General features: G+C 43.6%; 2 protein-coding genes across 8 annotated transcripts in view; one reads left to right on the top strand and one right to left on the bottom strand.

Moving 5' to 3' along the window:
* The window catches only part of KDM3A (lysine demethylase 3A), a 36645-nt gene extending 26588 nt beyond the window's left edge, over nucleotides 1–10057 (top strand). For 3 of the 5 annotated variants that reach the window (XM_075148451.1, XM_075148449.1, XM_075148450.1), the window contains 8 exons: nucleotides 65–236; nucleotides 1181–1271; nucleotides 1850–1980; nucleotides 2803–2922; nucleotides 3015–3154; nucleotides 4661–4837; nucleotides 4920–5054; nucleotides 5586–6328. In XM_075148451.1, the coding sequence (XP_075004552.1) occupies nucleotides 65–236; nucleotides 1181–1271; nucleotides 1850–1980; nucleotides 2803–2922; nucleotides 3015–3154; nucleotides 4661–4837; nucleotides 4920–5054; nucleotides 5586–5666 (1047 nt within the window). In that variant the 3' untranslated portion in view covers nucleotides 5667–6328. The other 2 variants (XR_012673413.1, XM_075148452.1) reach the window with 2 other exon arrangements.
* Nucleotides 9743–20561, bottom strand: part of LOC142081646 (charged multivesicular body protein 3) — a 35022-nt gene continuing 24203 nt past the window's right edge. For all 3 annotated transcript variants that reach the window (XM_075148460.1, XM_075148458.1, XM_075148459.1), the window contains 5 exons: nucleotides 19747–19807; nucleotides 15306–15485; nucleotides 12563–12684; nucleotides 11290–11404; nucleotides 9743–10311 (listed from right to left, as the gene is read on the bottom strand). In XM_075148460.1, coding sequence (XP_075004561.1) covers nucleotides 10178–10311; nucleotides 11290–11404; nucleotides 12563–12684; nucleotides 15306–15485; nucleotides 19747–19807 — 612 coding nt within the window. In that variant the 3' untranslated portion in view covers nucleotides 9743–10177. The remainder of the gene's footprint in view (nucleotides 10312–11289; nucleotides 11405–12562; nucleotides 12685–15305; nucleotides 15486–19746; nucleotides 19808–20561) is intronic.

The raw sequence follows: 20561 nt of genomic DNA, 5'->3' as shown, positions 1-20561 counted from the left end.
TCTGTTTGGAATTAGGATTTTTAGTGCTTAATAATTCTTCAGAATATATTATTCTTCTTCATAGCCTGTAATGGTGTCAGGAGTGCATCACAAATTAAATGCAGACCTCTGGAGACCGGAGTCCTTTAGGAAGGAATTTGGCCAACAGGAAGTAGATCTGGTTAACTGCAGGACCAATGAAATCATCACTGGAGCTACCGTAGGGGATTTCTGGGATGGATTTGAAGATATTTCAAGTAAGTAGTGTGAATTTTTGTTCCAATAGGTAAAATATTCAGCAGCAGTACATTTTGCCCTAGCACAGATTTGTCATCCTTAAGCAGCGTAAAAGATGTACCAGGCCTTTTCTTCATCCTGGACAGTGTGTCTGCACTGTATTCTCACCATGTATGCTTGCGGGATGGTGGACTGGATAGAAACTGTCGGTCCCATGGAGGACTCTCCTGCAGCAGTATGTTTGGCTGCCTTTAGTCTTTTGGGGGAGCATTCTGAGAAAGTTGGGGATCTTCCTAGCAAGTAGATTCACCTGTCAGCTTTTTTCCCCGCAGCTGAGTGAAACATCAAAGAGTGTGCTCACAAGGTAATTGGGTTCTGCTGTTTTAACTTGCAGGTGCCTTTTGTTCCTAAGGAACTGAAGTTATTTTGTACACAAATGGGTTTAGGGGAGGTGAGCATGAGATTTGGCATTGTTTTCACTTCTGGGTGAAAACAAACTTTTTCCAGGAGAATCAGTACTTGCCATGGCACGTGGAGTTCTACTTCATCTGTTTGTGTGATGTAAACTTATGGAATTTGGTACTTGGGGCAAGACGAGTGGGAGCTGGAAGGCTTACTTACACCTTTCTTTTCTGTTACTTGATCTTTGAAAAGATTTGGCTTTATCATCAGCTGCCCTAGCCTCAAACACAAAACAGTCGCCTGAGCTAAATTGTAGGAAGTGCTTGGGCAGGGGAGCTGGTAAAGGCTACTTGCCTAGTCTGAAATCTCCTGTCGTAACACGTTTCTCACGGCAGTAATACCCGGCTGTGGTGTCAGGTGAACTTGTATGTCTTTGGTTCTACATAAATAGTTGTGGAATGAACATGATTTTAAACTAAGATAAGGATTTCTTTGTCTTGATTCTTTGGATTCTGAGTTGTACAACTATTAAGATCTAAGACTTGTTAATATTTGACAATAGGTCGCCTGAGAACAGAAGAAGGAGAGCCAATGGTGTTGAAGCTTAAAGACTGGCCTCCAGGAGAAGATTTCAGAGATATGATGCCTTCTCGGTATGAATTTACAAAGAAACTGTTCGTCATTTGCATGGTACACCCCCAAAATAATGGAATAAAGGAACACTGTTACATTCTGACACTTGCTTCAGCTTTGAGAAGCAGTTGGTCACAAGTGAACCACTTTGTTTCTCACAGATGCCTGACATAGCTGAAAATGCTAAACAAGTTTTATGATAAATTTTTATGTCGTTCATTGTATTTATTGCCAAGTAAAGTGAGTACCTAAAATTGCTAATGATTGGTTAATCTCTGGAAGCTTCCTAAAAGCCTGAGTTATTTTGAAATCTAAAGTTCAGTTGAAGCTTATTTTTTTGCCAAATGTTTTTAAGTATTCTGACTTACTCTATTTGATATTAGTTGAGGTGATTACACACCTCATTATTCCAGAGCAGTTAAGTTTGTTTATCTGCTCTATTCCTGTGTCTTGCTTGTTTTGTTCCTTTTCATGGTGTCCAGTAAACCCCCTGTGGGAAGGAGCACAGTTTCTTAACTGGAGAAAGCTTTTGTTGCAGTCTATTTTAGTCTGCTTTTTAAATCAGTTCCTAACATTAAATTGTGCTGTATTACTTTAGGTTTGATGATTTGATGAAAAATATTCCATTGCCAGAATACACTAGGAGGGGCGGCAAGCTCAACCTTGCCTCTCGACTTCCCAACTATTTTGTACGACCAGATTTGGGCCCTAAGATGTACAATGCGTACGGTAAGGAATTCTTCACTCTAAAGGTCACGTTGACCACACATTCAAATTAAAATTTACTGTAAATTAAATGAATCCTTGCTGTTGTAGACAATTTGATTAATCCCACTGATCTGAAAATGTAATTTTGGCTCACTTATAGGTATTAGTGATGTCCACAGCATTATATGATTTTCTTAAATGTTTTTTGAAGAGGTGGTTTCAAGCCAGTAATATTTATTCCCAGTCTTCCAATCAACTTGCTCTGCATGTGTATACACAGCCTCTCTTTCCTACAGATGGCCACATGTATTTGTTGGCTTGCTATTTCTGGCTGTATCAATTTTGTTACTTCTCCTTTTTGGGCTGTATCATTTAGTTTTTAATCTCTTCTTGAGCACTTCTTTCCATGGCTAGTTCATCTGCTGTCACTCAAAAGGCATTTAAAAACTAAGCATGATCATGGCCAGTGAAGAGATCATGGCTAGTAAATACTGTAGCAGCTGCCTTTTAGAGTGAAAAAGAGACTTCTGTTTCTGTGAATGCTTTATTCTACACTGCTATAGAAACCCTCTTCTAGCAGGACTTAAATGTGACTTTTATATATCATACAGGCTAGGTATAGATACGGATCCATGTGTCAGCTTGATGTGTCTGCCTGTAAACTGATCACTTGGGAAGACACACACAAGATGGGGCAAGGTCCTAGATATAAAGTGTGTTGCTGTACTGGAATGACTTGCTGATAAAAGTAAAAGCTCTCTGGTCTTTTCAGATAGTGCTGCTGAGAGTGGCGTAAGGTTTCTTTTTGTCTTACTAATGTACCTGCTTTTTTCTTTTTTTCAGGCTTAATAACACCAGAGGATAGAAAATACGGCACAACAAACCTCCATTTAGATGTGTCTGATGCGGCTAATGTTATGGTTTATGTGGGTATCCCCAAAGGCCAGGCTGATCAAGAAGAAGGTAAAATCTTTCTTGTGTTCTGGGGGGGTTGGAGGTTTCTGTGGTTGGAGGGAAGGTCCTTTAGTGTAACTGCTCGTGTTTACTCTCAACAGAAGTGCTAAAAACCATACAAGATGGTGATTCTGATGAATTGACAATTAAGCGTTTTACTGAAAGTCGAGAAAAACCTGGAGCTCTGTGGCACATTTATGCTGCTAAAGATACAGAGAAGATCCGGGAATTCCTTAAAAAGGTAAGCCGTTATATCTTAAAAACTCATCTTCTGTCTGTGTAGGCTTGCAAATATGTATCCTTGGACTTTTCTCCTCCTTTCTATCCCAGTTGTTCTGGAAACAAATGTACCCAAGACAAAACTTCTTGTGTGCTGTGAATCTTGTAGGATCTGAGGAGGGTAGCGAGTCGAGGCTTGAAGTTGTCCTGTATGTAGATACACTGCTTTTGCCCACGCTTCTTATAGCACAAGTAATGACGTTATGTAATGAAGAAAAAAATAGCCAGTTTAGATTTAAGCAAAAACACAGTTTAATCTTAAACTAGATCCTTCTTAAGAGCATGCTCGTGAGATGTTCTTGGGAAATGTCAGAGCAATATGTGGTGCATAAAGTTCTTCCTTGTTCTCTCCCTTTTCCTACCTTTTTTTTTTTCCCCATACCTTTATGAGGTTTGGATTAAGGGAAAAGCATGAGGTATTTCGGGTGATGTTTTCGTGGGAGTTAAAGGTTTAGTGGAGATGTGATACTACATCCAAAAGGGCTTGTTTCAGTATTTAAATTCGCCACAAATGGTCCAGATTTCTTGGTGGTCTTAATTCTGGAACTTCTTTGGTGCTCTAAAAGTGGAAAGAGCTAATATGTTGATCTTTAAAAGGGTAAATGGGATGAACTGAACAACTGTTGGCCTTGTCAGCCTGACTACTGTCTTGGGCGGAAACTTAAAGAAGCTACAGCAGATTTGTGTAGTATTAACAAAGAACAACTCTTATACTTGATAAAACATACTGAATTTGATAAGCATTGGCATTTTGAGTTTTGACATCTGTGTATCACACCTCTTCTTGGTCCCTTGTAGCATACTTGCCTGCAGGTGTGAGGCTTTCAGCAGCCTGTCTTAGAGTAGAACCAAGCTGTTTATCTCCTCTCAGATGAGTTTTTGAGCTACAGTCCTGGATGTAGATGATTGCCACAGCAAATTGGATTTATACTGGAACTTTTTGCAGAAATTCTCTACCCATAGCCCTCACATTTCTCTTCTAAAGTGCTTGCTGTGCCTCCCCGCCTCCTATCTCCTGAAAATCTAGTTAGCATCCTCTGTTTTGGTCAGTGAGCACGCTGACGAGCGCTGGCCTCAGGGCAGACACCTGCTGATTGTACACTCAGTAGTCTCCTCCAGTTACAGGCTGTAGCAGTGTAAGGGTATTGATCCCATATATGAGAGTGGTTCCCACTGTGAACACACGTGAGTCACTTAATCCTTCTGTATCTATAAATTGGGTTTACTTGCATTTCCTATATCCACGTTTGCGATGCGTCGGTGAAGCCAGAGGGACTGAGAAATGATGAAGCCTTGGCAAACTAAGGACTGAATAAGAATCCAAACCTTTCATTGTGTAACTCTCATACCTGAACACGTGGTGCAAGTCACTCTGTCTGGCATGCGTGCGTATGGAATACCACAGATACATCTTGATGGTCCAGTGAGGCTGCTATGTTATAATACCTGTCGTCTTGTGACTTTCCAGGTTGCGGAAGAACAAGGTCAAGAAAACCCTGTAGATCACGATCCCATTCATGATCAGAGTTGGTACTTGGACCGATCGCTAAGAAAACGCCTTCATCAAGAGTATGGAGTTCAAGGCTGGGCTATTGTACAGTTTCTAGGAGATGTAGTTTTCATTCCAGCAGGAGCTCCACACCAGGCAAGGGCCAGGGACACTGTTACAGCCTGACCACTTGGGCAGACTTCTGAGCAGATGGCTAACGCTTGTTTGTTCTCTCTAGGTTCATAATTTGTACAGTTGTATTAAAGTTGCAGAAGACTTTGTATCCCCAGAGCATGTCAAACATTGCTTCTGGCTCACTCAGGAATTTAGGTATCTGTCGCATACGCATACGAACCATGAAGATAAATTGCAGGTAACTTACCAATGCTCAAGATGAACCCTGCCCCTCTTAACCCTTTCAAAAAAACCCACCAAAAAACCAAACACCCCTCACCAAACCCGTAAGGGGTGTGCCCACACAACCCAAGTTGCTTTGATGTTCAGGTCAGCTTTAATGCATTGGATCTTGAAGAGGAATTTCCATAGATTTTTGGATTGTTAGTTTTTTAGTCGTTTTGAGGAAGGCTTCTGAAGCCTCTCCTGAAATTCTTTTGAAATGTTTTTCTTCCATTTCTTTTGTTTTCTCTCTAGCTGAGCTTGCAATACTCTCCTCAGGCTACCGGGTTTCAGTTTATATCCTGTTACAATTTGAACCTTATTTTCACAAGTTAGTGATCTAAGCGAAGCTCGTGCAGATGAGCCTGTTTAAACCGAAAGGAGAGCCGCACGGGGTGTGGGGAAGCGGGGAAGTTGTGCAAGTGTTTTCTGTATGTCAGAGGTTTCCAACCGGACCCTAACTGTGCTGTTCACTTGTAAAACTGAACGCCTTTTCTTTTCCTCCTAGGTGAAGAATGTCATATACCACGCTGTTAAAGATGCAGTTGGGATACTGAGAGCTAATGAATCCAGCCTTAGCAGACCGTGAAGTAGAAAGCCTTAACCACACACTATGAAACAGAAGCGTTGGCAGCTGTTTTAACTACTCAGTCAGGACCTCTGTGGACTTTGAGATTATATGAATGTTACCTCATCTTCCTTTCAGCAGTACCAGAGGATCATGGTACTATGTTCTGTGTATTCTTCCAATGTTTACAAACCTGATATGTATATGTAGTAATATGTATGGACTGTGGCATACTGTGAATGCTCAGTTGCAATAGAACTTTATATGGAGTTGCTCTCCAAACTGTACAAAATACCTCCTATAGAACTGTCGGAAACTGTTCCAAATTACTCATTTGAAAAATATTATTCAAAACATTGTAAAGCTCCAATTTTTAAAACTTATTTTCGGGTGGGAGGAAGTACGGAGTCACCCAATTTAATAACCAATTTACATAAAAGTAAGAATGCAGTTCTGGAATTTCACATTAACATAGAACTAGCATTTAAAAGTAGCTTTAAGCTATTGTATAGTAACATAGAGATGGGGGTTAACCATCTTTAGGTAAATGTATTTAAATTTCTAAATGTTAAAAGAAACTTTTAATCAAATGTCTTCTGTTTGAAACTGCTCCTTACTTTGAACTGATGTTTGATTCTCTGGTTTTTAACACTGAATGGTCTACATAAAACTCTTCTATTTCAGATATTGTTCCTTGCCTGGCTTCTTCAGTTGACTCTTTAAAATGTAATTAATTTGATGCAGTGCTTTGAAATGCAAAAGAAAATTGCGTATCATATACTGTTCATACTGTTTTTAAAGTATCTGAAGGCTTAGGGCATTGAATTTAGTGACAGATCTGTTTATAGCTTTTCTTGGTTAACCAAAATGTGGCTTAGCTTGGCTATTGCTTCTTGGCCAATGCCAGTATTGTGGTTGGTATTGAATGAGTTTGCAGCGTCAGTCTTAAACAGCACACACGTTGCTCCAAAATTACATAGAGGAAGATTGAAACATCATCAAACTTAAAACAGGCAGAGGGGTCGAGGTGGAGAAGTGCATCTCTCATCTAACAAGATGAGCCGAGATAAAATGAACCTTTCTGTTCTTCAGTGTCCTTTCCAGCACTGCGGTGCACAGGATAGCTGTTGGGAAGAGCCATGGGGGGGGGAACCTCCTACTTAGCCAAAAGTCACTTTTCTGAACTTTATTTAACAAATTGACAGACCTTGTGCAAATCCCCCCCCCCCCCCGTAGTGCTTCACCTGCTCCTAATGATCAGCATTAACTGTTCTGTCTCAGGTGACAGTATTTTTTTCAGAGAAACTTCCTCTTATCCATCTGGATAAGACTGGAGCTGAGACTGCAGTGACTTGCGGGGAGTAGGAGTCTCTTAAGTTAGAATAAAGTGGGATTGTAAAAGGTTTGTTTATTGCGACTAGGTAAATCTGCTTCCTTCCTCTCAAAACTGAGACAAAAGCAGGCACCCAGAACAACTAAAGCAGCAAAACAAAACCATAAATTAAGTTGATGTGTGGTTATCGCCTGGCCCAGTCCGTGTGTGTGCCTTCCCAAAGGCGGCCTGCACCAGGGGAGGTCCTGGTGTGTGTCAGAGGTTGAGGCGAGTGTTTACAGCTCGCTTGGCCTGTGCCAGGATCCATAATGGTGGGTGAGGCAGGGAGGCAGCTGTGAGGCAGCGGCGTTCTCCTTGTGCGGGGACATGTTCTGGTTCACTTGGCTTATGCTGCTAGCTTAGATTCTGCTCAGCAACATGTCTGTGCTGCGTTCTGTGAGAACTTCCCTCCATCTCCACCTGCTGCAGCCTCTGACAGTAATTAGGCTGGCTTGTTTCTAGTCGCTTCAGCTGGCTTTAGTTCTAAAGAGCAGCAATAAACCTGTGACTTGGCATTTTGTGCTTGAACTAGTTAAGCATCCTTAAAGGCAATGCTTTGGCTGAATGTTCTTTCTTGCAGTATCAGGTTTGAAGTAAACGAAGCAGCCTAGCTGCTTTTCTTGGAGCCAGCTGGAGTATTTCTGGGGAGCTGGTGTACGGGTGCCTCACCTCCCAGCAAGTGACATGAGTCACGCTGATCTTGTACACACTTTTGCATGCACATATGTATGAAAAGACCCATTGTTGAAGTTGGATTTTGAACTTTCTTACCAATACGTTGCTGTTCAACCTGGTTTTATTGCAGCTGTTTTCCACCCAATCTTACCAGCTCTTCAGCTGCTTTTTCCTTCTCATCTGTCCTCTCTGGATTTTTAAGACCACAAGAAACAACTTGTCCCATTTGCCTGTTCCCGTTACGTTTGGGGTACGTTCTGTCTCGAGGGAGACGGAACCCTCGAATCGCAGTTTTCCACAGGAGCACACAGCCCTGAAGCCTTAGGGTTACTCTGCCTGCTGTGGATGTGCCTGTACTTGCCGCCCACTGGCACAAAGGCGAGCAGCGCTCGGCCCTCCTTGCTTTTTATGGCTGAAACTGGAAGCTGCTGGATACCATCCAGGTGTCGGTGTGCCTTGTCTGTTCTTCTGCCTGTGCTGTTGGAATGCAATTATTTATAGACTTAGTTTTCTTCTGGTGAGTCTTTCTTAAAATTAGAAACTCTTTCCTTTGCCGGTGAGGCTCCTGTGGCATTGACACGTTCAGGCGAGACACGTGGGTATCTGCTTTGCAAACTGCCTTTTGTGAGTTACGACATCAGCTTTGCCTGAAGCTTTTCCTTGAGAGGAGACAGGCCTCTCCTTTGACCCTAGAAATTTAAGCAGCAGATGGCTTTTCACCACTTGTGGTGGTGGGATAGTGAAGTGATAGTACCTGGAACGATTAAGAAAACGTTAGGATCTCTGAAGTGAACCTCTCTTGGTGCAGTTCTTCAGTGGCTAACAAAATACCAGTGACTGTTTGCCTGTAAAACTACTGTATTCTGCTACAGGATTTGCAAATGAGCTGAGTGGGGAACAAATGCTGCTGATGGGCCACAGCTGTTCTCAGTAGTCTGGTGGGTGCCAGGTTTAGTTTTTATAAATCTTGAAAGACTGAAAAACTTAATTACCTGGATTGGTTCTGGGGTCAGGTCTGGTCCCAGCTGCTGTCTCCAGGAGCACAGCACCGCCCTTGGCACAGCCCGGGGCAGCAGAGGCCTGGCCACTGCCTCTGGGTCTAGTGAAGTTATGCCAGTGCCGTCATGAGTCAGGGCATGCCTTTCGCCTCTGCTGAATGGTTTCTTATCACTTTCACACCGTCTGTTTTACGCTTGGCTCTTGGAGCTGTCTCTCTTCCTCAGCTGGGCTCCTTGTTCCCCACATGTGCAGGGTAGAGGAGACATTGCTCTTGCCTTCTGTTCACTGAAAGGGACCGGGAGAGTACCCGTGCTGAAGGTGGGCGTCCCCTTCCTTCTGCCTGCCTTCCCCTGAAGCAGGGAGGTTCACCCTGCTCCAAGTCCTCCTCTCCATTCAGCCCCAAGTGCTTCAGCTGCCTCCCCTGCCCCCTGAGGGGACCGGGCTGACGAAGAGGGAAGCAAAGCCACTGAGGGAGTGCACGATCCCTTCTGCCTGCTGCCAGCCTGTCTCCCGGGGCTGCTCTCATTCACCTCCTGTGAGGCACGGAGCTGGCGGGGCTGACGTTTGCTGTTTAGGAGTAAGATTTACATGTGTCTTGGAGTGAGAAATAAAAAAAAAGCTGCTGGAGGTGGCCAGGATCAAAAGGGAAAGGCTTGAGCAGGTCTGGAAGTCTCCTCTGGTCACCTGCCCTTCGCAGAGCTGCGCAGGGAGCTCTCTCTGGGCAGCACCAGGCAGGCTGCAGCGTTACCACGCCGGAACAGCAGCTCTTGCCGCTGGCAGAACTGTCCCTGAAGGAAAGCCCTGCAGCAGGACTGGCAGCCTGAGCCTGCCCTTGCTAAACAAGGCTCTCCTGTGAACATACAGCACTGGAAGAGAGCAGCTATTTAACAGCTGCTCTGACTGAAAACTTTTCCTTACCTATGCTGTGAAGGCCTTAAATGTGCTAAAGAAAAAAAAAAAGGTGCTATAAAACCAAGAGGGAGCTGTTAGAGGTGGGTATTGTTTGTGAAAAGAGTTTGAAGTGATGCAAACTAAACTGATGCATAGAAGCAACTGTTAAAAGCAGCTTTAATAAAACTTGTAGTGATTCGGAAAAACAAAGATCTTGCCACTGAAGGTTTTTGGTAGCAGATTAAGCCAAAGTGCCTTTTAGGGAAAGATGGTACCCGAAGCTAAGAATGTATTTCAGGACTTTGTATCTAAAAATACGTGACATTACACCACCGTTGCCATTTCACCACAGCCTCGCATGGAGGAGACGGGCTGAACAGAAAAGGGTAAGATAATCTCTACAGACTGCACTCCCCAAGAAGTAGTATATTACAGTAGTTTCTTGGAGAATACACGCCCCAGGGAGAAAAAAATATATATATTACATAAAGTATTCTCACATATTAAGTTTTGCATTTTGAACATAGGACAGAATATCCCACTGCAAAAAAAAAAAAAAAAAAAAAAAGGCAAACTGTACAGATTCGTCTCCTCCCTAGCTACGGAGGGTAGCTAACCGCGACTGCATTGCTTCAATGTCTTCCTCCTCGTCGACAGCAGCGGCCGCTCCCATGGGTTCGGGCTCTGGAAGAGCATCTGTGACTTTACTAGGTGCTTTACCCAAGGCCCCTGCGAACAACAAACAGGCCCGTTAGTGTGCATTAGGTCTTCATTTAGTAATTAGCAGCTTTCAGGTACAGATATTTAAAATAATTCAACCTGTCACTTTTGGCAGAGGTCAGACACAAGAACGGTCCGGCTTGGTCAGCCGGGGGCTGTTGGCCGATGCAGCGGTGCTGACCTGTCGGCCCCTCCTGAGCCCGCTGCTGAGCCGGGGGGGGGCAGCTCCCCCCTTCCACAGCCCGCCCGGCAGGAAGGGAGCTGCTCCCAGCCAGGAAACGGGATGGAAAAGAGCAAAGCAGGATGTGAGAAACAGGAGAGGGCAACAAGCCAGCGGCAGGCACGAGGTAACCGCAGGGCAGGAGCTGGGGAACTGCGCTTTCAGCGTGTTACAGCCGAACACGGCTCCGGTACTTAGATTTATCACACCACCTCAGAAAGTCAGGTAAGGAGCGGGCTCAGCATTATCTAAGTCAGATAGATAACTAAAACAGTAGATCATTACTTCATGAGCTGTAAGGCAGAAGTTGGGGTTTTGTTTGTTTGTTCTGTGTTTTTTTTCCCCCCAACAACTCAAGACACTAACAGCATTTTACAGCCAGGAATCACAACACAGCCTAAGACTCAAGGCAACGCAGCCGAGTTTATTTCCTGGCTTCATTAATAATAGTGTATCTAGTCAGTCGTATAAATGTCACCTTGTTAAGAGGATCCACTGTACAGACAAACACTGATCTGTTAAAGCCTCAGTTACAGAACTGCACAGACATCAGCTGATGCACATTACTTATGCTTTACCACACCGGCCTTCTCAGCCAGTATTCCCTGAGAAACCAGTTTGTCGGAGCACCCTGCCTATTAGCAACGGCAAAGACACTACTGGGAGAGCGCAGTTAAGTCAGAATAGACGCAGATTTAAATTGCTGCGTCTTCTTGAACAGAGCGGGGCCAAGGCTCCGCTCTCGGCAAACACACGCACACACTCACCAGCTGTAATTTCAAAAAGGATTTTATCAATTTCCATCTCGGCTTCCTCTTCCATTTCCTCCTGATCCTCCAGGCTTTCAAAGGTGTCCTCCAGCATTTCCTCTATAATACCAGCCTAGCAGAAAACAAAAAGGCAGCGCGTGATATCCTTGGAAACAGCAGAGTAAGAGGACACGCTTCCTACTTTCCAGATCAGGTTACGCTTACCCAGGCATTTAACACCCACTTGCTTGCTGCTCAAGCTTTCCCGATCAAGGCTATCCTGTTGCACGAGGGTTGGCCAACACGCTTGCCTACAGTTTAAGCGCGTATCTGTACAACGGGTGCACAGGAAAAGCGGTAAGAAAATTGAGGATTAAATACACGTGTTCTCATTTTGAAACCCTCAAGCTATTATTCTTTGTTGTTGCACGTCTAAACACCGACAACCCAGCTTGCTCCAAGCATGGGAAATACAACTGCAAACTTCAGTCAGGAAGCATAAATTGTGTAACATGCTGTAAAACTGGTGTTTGACAAGGGTTCCCTTTTTTCTATCTGCATTTGAAAACGTTCCTCTGCAGGGCCTGCAACCTAGATATGGCCAAATTGTTCCGGTGCACAATGGTAAAATTATTAAGAAATAAGCTGATTTGAACTAAACAGTCTAGAGTGATACGGGGAAAAAGCAAAACGATTTTGGTAGTTGAAAAGATAACAGCCATGATGATAGAGAATTAGTATACTTCAAAATCAGAGCACTTTCATCAGATGGAGACACCAAGTTAGACATTTTAAACCCAGTAACAGAATAGCCATCTTGCCTAAGGCGGGACTTTCAGCTTCCCACTCCACAATAGGCTGTGGTGGGCCTTTCTTCCTGAAAGCGGGACATTCGGTCTCCCCAGAACAGAGAGAAGCTCGGGGGTACAGGCACTCACTGGGCGCAGGTGTGAACCCTGCTTCGAGCCTCAGTCTTCCCCCGCCCTTGGGACTAGGATGACCAAGCCACAACCGCTCTGTACGGGGACCCGTCTTCCTCCTTCCATCCTCAACCTCAGCAGCTTTTTTCAGCTTCAAGCTTTACACCAAACGTGTTACAGGTATCACCAAGTCAGGGCTTTCCCCACGTACAGTAACTTGCTAGAAAGTCCTAGCTATTAATGTGCTACTTTAATTTCTGTTTGTCAGAGCTCACACAAGCCCTCTGACATAGCGGCCACCTAAGCAGTTGCACAGCACGCTAACGACCACCTCTTGTTCACCCAAGTCTTATTTATGTTACAGATCTTACCTTCATCATCTCTTTGGACAACTCCCTCATCGTTGCTTGGATTTCAGGGATTTTTACTAAATTTTGCATAGCTTTCATGACTTCTGTGCTCTTCTGCAATGAACCCGCTACTCTCAGGACAGCTGTGAAGGAAAGGCATAGAAAAGCTTGAACGATCCACGCTCCACCAAAAGCAGAGAAATTATATCCTCCCTACACGGACAGACATTTGTTTGCACTTAGGCAATTTAATTAAAAGAAGAAATGGGCATCCTGCTTCTTCATTCTTGTCTACCTTCCTGGAAAAGCTCAACTCCTACCCATATTGGAAAAAATAAGTTTCTAGCAAAGATACTGGTCCTGTATGATTACCTGGGGCAATCCAGATTGCCTGCAGAGAGATTTCAAGCCACTTGCCCTCCAGTTCATTGTCCTGGTTAAACCACGACATTCATAAAGAGAGAACCCAAGGAGCTCCTGCCTGAGCCCCTCAGCAGCCAGAGGTCTTGCTGATGGTTTCCCCAGTGGAGCTACAGTCCAGCTCCACCTCTGACTACCGGCCAAACTAGTGACCTTCCGCCTGACACTGGGTAGTGGAAACTACCTCTGGCAGAAGCTCTAGTGCAATAGTTTCACAGCAAACAGTAAGCTAGAAAATTAATACTGAAGCAGATATAAACTGGAAGTAAGTGTAGTTTAAACTGAATTTAACAACACTCTTTCCAGAGGCTGTTCTCATAATATAGCTTAAAAGCTCTTCTCATATATGTTGATATACCAGGATCAAAATGCAGTAATTAAGGGTACTTTGAGGTTCTTGAATTGTGCCATCTAACTTCGCAGCTTCCAAGCCATGGCGAACTTACCTGTTTGTATATAAAATGGTCAGTCCTTAATGAAGCAAAATGAAGGTACAGCATATATTATTTTTCATTTTAATACTTAATTTCTTTAAGAACATTACACTTGTAATGTTAACAAACTAACGGAAATCTTGCCTTTAGCGGTCATTTCCCCAAGATGAAGCAACTTAATACAAACCCCAGACTGAATTCTAGATTCCTTCCTGTCCCTTGGGTAAGTGTATCAGAACACTCCCAGTACGATGAGGATGCTGGCAGCGGTAATAAGGACACCTCAAGCTGCAAGAATGGCCTCTGCTTCCCTTCCCTGAATGAGGTACGTGGGGAGCCACATTTGACCTATCGTAAGATTACACTTAAGGTTCACATTGCGACTCCCGATTTATCACTCGCCTAGTGTTAAAATCTACTAGCAACTAGCTTGGGTAATGCTGGGGTGGGGGGAAATCCTTTGACATTTCAGTGCATGTTAGCCTCCACCAAGTCTTTCCCTGTCTTCAACGCTCTGCTCTCGTTGCAGACTGGAATGCTCTAAGGTATGGAAAATACTGCAGGAAGCCTATTACAACAGATTTCCGATGTGGATAAGGAATGAGGGAAATATGCCGGTACTGGAGGAGCACAAAGGACCAAGTAGGGTTTACAGAGAGCTAGGTATTAAGACACAGGGCAAATCGATTCATCCACATCAAGGAAATCAAACACTGCCCCCCCATCTCCATTTAGGACTCAGTAAGCGTCCTAAGACTCTTGCTAGAGAAACAGTAATTTACAAGATGAAGGGAATTCTACTGAAGGAAATAAACCTCACGTTACAGATCCTGTCAAATCAGTAACAACAACAGGCTCCACAAGGATACAGGGACATTAGGCACGCGTTCAAACTGTTCAGGAATAGACACTAAAAACGTGCCCCAAATTACTGGAAGGGAGTTCTGTTTCAGAGCACGTGATTCTCACATCACTGCAACCCTCAGGCTCCGAGGAGAGGTGTTAGATTATCTGCTGAGCAGCTAGTCAGAGGAAACACAGCCAGCCAGCAAGGATCTAGGGAACAAGGAGGGGTAGGAACCCCAGGAAGCTAACTGGGAGCTCCCTGACTCCTCCAGAGTGGGAAACCCATCCAGACAGGGCAGTGGGGAAACGGTCTCCAGAACATTCTGCAGACTGAAGGGGGTTATTGCCTACAGGGATGTAGGACTCTCTATGGGATATGGGGGTAAAGAGCATTTTTTGAACCGAGAAAAACTTAATACGGAATTTTTTAAGGGGCTTGCAGGAAAGCGACTGAACATGAGAAACTTTTTATTGGATGTTTAGGCGAAGGACTGAAGGTGGAGAAAGGGAGGGATCAAGGTGGACCAGGGAAGACCACAAACCTCAGGGGCCTACAGGTCCAGGTACCAGCAGCTCAGGTAGAGGAGAAGATCTGGGGCCAGTCACCGGATAGCTGCCCAGCTTAGACTGAGAGTCTGAGAGCAGCTACTGGAACAACCCATATATTGTGCGTGTGTGTGTAGATATATGTATTCTACTAGTGGACCTCAGTCCTAATCAGCTGAAGAGGAAGGCCAGGATTGAGCTGTTCGTTTGTGTGAAAGCTGCATGTGTTTACACGGGTGCTGGTAAAGGCACTGGTGTGAGCATGTGTGGGTGCGTGTGCCTACTGGGAATAGGTGCTCAGCCCAGCTGGATGTGGGGATGGGGAACTGCAGCAGCCTCACACCTCTGGGCCTGCTACGGGAGGAACTTCCCTGGGTCCTGAAGCCCACTGGAATCAGCTGCCTTTCACAAGAGTAGGACTGCTTCCAAATTCAAGTCTGCTGCATTTGACCTTGGTTCTGAAAATGGAAACCCAGACCTCACCTCTAAAGCTAGAAGCACTCAGAAGTTGTTCTTACCAAGCTGGTTCTTCATCCCCATGAGAACAGAGTTCATGTGAGCTTTGGATGCATAGAGTTTGCTTACGGCCTTTCGAGAGCGGATCAGTTCCTTCGCCAAGATCACACACACATCTTTCTGACCCTTTTTGGCAGCATCCTTTATTGACCGCTTCACCTTCTCCTCTTCTCTCTGGATATCTGGAGTACAGAAAAAACACAGCGAATAGCGACAAGCTGCTAAGGATTTGGAAAAGAAACCAGTCATTTATTGAGGTGGATTTTCAATGCAAAGAATCGTTTCTGCTTGATTTCAGATTCCCCGTTACTCAAAGACCTTGTTCTAGGCTGATCTACGTGTTAGCTGATTAATTAAACTACATATAATAGGAAAATTCTCATTACTAAACATCCAGCTCTGTAATTTCTTTTGCAGTTAAGAGTACTGTAAAGGACTGTCCAGGGATATCACCGCATGAAGCTGAGCTGACTCAGTGAATTCTTAGGAAGCAAAAAAGGTCCAGTAAGAACAAAGCACTCTGAGATAACTACTTGACTTACAACTTCAGAATAACTTCCTGACTATTAAACTGGCCTGATATAAATATATATATATAAAAATACATACACACATATATAATATATACACACACAGTTTAAGACTACTGTACTGATTTGCTGCTTACGAGACTACCTCTTCCATGTTCATCACCAGACAGCCCCACTTCACCAGGAAGAAACAAATTTGTCACAAGTTTAAAACTAGTAGTCTCAGAAGACAGACAGGCATTTTACTAGCAAAAATATTTACCTACATTCAAAGCTTAACCCATATGCCCACCTTCAGGTGTATTTGAAGGCTGTTGTAGATAAAATTGTTCTCACTGTTTCTAAATCCCTGAAATGTGTTTTTCTGAAAAAAATACATTCAGAAAGATTCTAGAAGGCTGGTCTCACAGAGGCCAGAAAGTTTTATATATACACTGCCTTTAAAAAAAAAAAAACCACAACATAACCACTTAATATAGTGAATTTGTAAGGGTGTGTCCACAACTTTTAAGAGTTACTTAGAACCATAGATTTATTAATTACCACCAAAAAAAGCCTTCATTCTTGCAGATAGACTTAATTATTCCCCCCATCAGCATTGAGCCTCAACTGGATACCCAGCCAAGTCTATACTTATACTTAAGGAGTTAAGGTCTTGAGTTTATACTGCTCATACTTTAAGACACATGCATTAAGTGTTTGCATAAGCTGGCACATTCAAATTATAAGCTGGCTGGCTGGTGCCAATGCTATGGGTAATTTATCAGTGAAAACTAGTATGCTGGTAAATCGTTAGATATAACTTAAAGCAGCCCGTTCAAACTCTCCTGGTATCCAGCTTCATTCAATAGCTTTTTAGAAGAGCATGCTGAGCAGGAGCACTGAACTAAGCCTGTACAAAACAAGCACCAAATAGCTGGATTTGAAATATTGTATGCTAAATAGGCTTCCTTAAATAATGTAGGTTTCTCTAGCAAATCTGGGGTGACTGTTCACATGTCTGCCTTGTCAGATAACGCTGGCTGTGTACACCAGAAGCCAGGTACCTCAAAAAGCTCAGAGTAAGAAACGCAGGAACAAGCAGGGGCTATAACAACCCCCTTCCTTTTCCAGACTCAGCAATAAATTAGCCACTGATGCAATGTGGATCTAAGAGTCTGCAAAAAAATTATCCTAAAGTAAATAAAGAATTCAGATAGTAAGGGTTAGGCTCACCTTCCTGCAAAGAGTTGAAGGAAATGACCACAAGAACAATTATTTCTAGCAAAGCCTTTGTTCAAATTTGGTTTTGTTTGAGTCTTCTTGATTTATACCAGACAGAAGTTACATGTAGGCAAGAATCAGAAGTTGCCCTTTTATAAAAACAAAGGCATCCACGCACACTTTTTGGCACAGACCAACTTGGAGACTTCGACGCAGCTTCTCACGGGGGCGTTAATGAATCCTGTACTCAAGATGAGTCATTCTCTCAATATCGTTCAATGGCATCTTTATCCTAAAGGACTGGCAGAAATCTGTAGGCTCGTAATCAAAAAAACATACTCCTTGCTGCTTCCCCACTATTATCTGCAGAAATGTCACAAGCTTGAAGACATCTGTATGTCAGATGTGGGAGTGAGCCAAGTCCCAGCATATCAGAACAGGTAAGAAACAACTGAAGTGCTACAGCAAAAACCAGAAAGCACCAGGAGTACTCCAGCAGTACTGAGGAATTAGGACATTCACTTTGTCAGGCTAAAAACAACCGCAAGTATTGTGTTACTACATCCAAACTAGGGTAGTGGGGCCCCGTACTCAAGTGAATGCTTTCACTTGCGTGACGAACGGCTGAATATGAGATTAGTGGCATAAAATATGCAAGAATGGTCAACTCCACCTTTGAAGGTCAATGCCAGCTACGCACTCTAGTGAGCCAAAGTCACTACACCGGTCCCCTCTGCAGCACTACCAACCACAACAGAGGCACAAAGCAGTCCAAAGCACCTGCGAGAGGGACTTGCAAGCTCAATGAAGCACAAAGTTACTGTATTACTCCAACTATACTAACTCAAAAAATTCTATTCTGAAGTCACAAGCATACCTTTCATTTCTTCGAACCTTCCAAGCTCTCAAAAGCAACCTACACCAAACAGAAATCACGACAACAGCAAGAGTCCAACGACAGATGGTTTGAAACAGCGTGTTGCTGTATTAGTAACTGCGCTGACTGGGCAAGCCAAGCGTTCAAGTGATCCAAGCCCACTCAGTTCATCCCAGGTGGATCTGCGTGTTGCCGGGTCAAAACACATCTAGCACAGCCTTCCCCAGGGAAACTAAGACAGGTCCCAGCTCAGCATCCTTACTCAGAGATTACAGCGATTTCATGTGTAAATCTCAATCAAAATGATAAAGCATGGCAGAATCCAACTACAGTGGGTAATTTTTGAAAAAAACCTTTAGCGGCACATGGCTGTCATCTTTCAGCAGCAGCCTGCTAGCCTGATAAGTGTCCAGCAGAACCACACATTTCCACAGCTGACACTTGGTAAGACGTGAAATCCTTGCACAATATGGGCATTACAAAGGTATTCTGTACTTTATCTTAAAGGGAATTATCAGAATAGCAGACGGTTGGTGGTTAGTCTAAGCTCTTATGTGCTGAACTGTATTTCTTTGAATGTAACACACTGAAATACATATACAAAGATGTTTAGAGCTGTTGCAATAATTAGATTTACATCCATGACAAAATATTAGACTACCACATAACCCAATATCTATATAGGCCATTAGAAGTATTATGGCATGCATAAAGTTGAGAGAAACCCAAAATTTCAAGAAACCATCAATAGTGAACACGTGGGTAGTTTGCTCCCATGGAAGATGCGGCCTCTAAAACATACTTTGCTAATAAGATCAGTCATATTCCAGTTGGTCTGTGCCCGACACAGCTGCACAAAGCGCCTTGGAGAACGCAAAACAATTCACAAGCATAACGAACATCACTGCACATTGGTTTTCCTGGAAGAGGCATAAACCTTGTCCTCATTTTACAGATGAGGACAAAGACAGACTTTGTACTGCACGAGAATCTCCCTCCAACCAACTCGTACAAATGTACAAGTGGGAGAATAGATGAACCCTGCCAGCTTAGTCCAGAGGCATGGGGCTGGGGAGGGAAGGGGGAAGGGAGAACACACTCCTTGAGGAGTCACTCAAAACAGGCATGTGCCTAATAACCAGTCTGTCTGCTGACACAAAATACCCTTTACCAGCACATCCCACGGACCAATCCTGAGGGCAGGGCAGAAGACAGAAAGGGGAAAATAGAATCTGCCCCAAACCTATTTTCAGATTCTGGGAAGGCGGGCAGAAGAGAGAACAAGAAACTGAACTAGTGGCAGTGTAACAAGCAACTCCTCTGCTTTTCAAGACCTCTTCAAAAGCGTAATGCCCATAATTTAATAGCAAAACACCTTCTGAGAAAAGTTTTTTTTTTTCCTTCTCTCCTGTTTGCAATTTTCCCAAGCTGACAGCAAGCTACTTTTGTTTAGCATGTGCACTTCATACCAGTTCATACCCGCAGGATTTTCTACATGTGGAATTACATATCACACCAATACTATTCATTAAATCAATGTGCTGATGTTCTGGATAATAAGTCTAATTCATCTTATCAAATGGGATTTAAGAGCATTATGTCTGACTGGAAGCATACAACATTCAGGTTCTTTTGAAAATTTTACTTGGAGAACTTCACAGCGATATTATTTTGGCCTAAGTTTGGCCCCAGGATCACATTCATCTTCCTTTATTCCAGATGCAATAGAACACCCCGTGTTATTAGATTTCACAGCCTCCCCCAATTAAAGCAAAAAAAAACTTGAAGCCAGACAGGGAATGGAAAAACAAAAAATGAGACCTAAGTACAAACCTCTGATCTGTCTATCAATCACTCTCATTTCCTTCCTTATCTTCAAGGACCATTCATTGACCTTAAAAAGAGAAAATGAGAGTTACTTGAAATTCCAACTTTAAAACTATGCTTTTATACTTTCATGTAACTTAACCATTCAATATCAAAAGAAGCACTTCAAAATGCACAAGCTTTAAGTTATGAGTCATGTTTAAATATTTCATTATTCAAATAAAAAAAAAACATTGCAGAGATATCACCAATTATTGCACTCCTCTTAACATTCAGACAAGGAGTTAAGGAGGACGCGATTTGTGAATCAGAGACGCTCACTGCCTGGCTAACTTCCCACGTCACAGTGACATCGCTGTGCAGAGGGAACTTGCCGCAGGGGATTTCAGCATAAGGTAGAAACTTTGGCATGGGATGACAGCACCAAGAGTGCCACCACTTGTTTCAGTCAGAAGGAACCCCAGGAGTTCTCCAAGTCAAACTCCTACTCAAAGCAGGACCAAGTTCAGAGTTCAGACAGGTTGCTCGTGGCCTCGTCCATTGAGTTTTGACACTGTCTGAGGGCAGAGACTTCACAGCCCTTCTGGGCATCTGTTCCAGCACTTAATCACTCCTGGGGTGAGGAACTTCCCTCATGTCCAATTCAAAATTCTCCTCTGGCCACCTGTGGCTGTAGCCTCTTTCCTGTCACTGGGCACACCTGGAAAGTACTCAGCTCCATCTTCAGTACAACCCCATTAGAGGCAGTGAAAGGCTTTACACTCTTGCCCCTTCGCCTTCTCTTCTCCAAGCTAAAACGAGCCCAGTTCCCCTAGCCTCTG

The sequence above is a fragment of the Calonectris borealis genome, chromosome 4 (assembly GCF_964195595.1).
Source record: "Calonectris borealis chromosome 4, bCalBor7.hap1.2, whole genome shotgun sequence".
Lineage (NCBI taxonomy): Eukaryota > Metazoa > Chordata > Aves > Procellariiformes > Procellariidae > Calonectris > Calonectris borealis.
The sequence above is the reverse complement of the archived record's forward strand: the minus strand, read 5'-3'. Positions and strand labels throughout refer to the sequence as shown.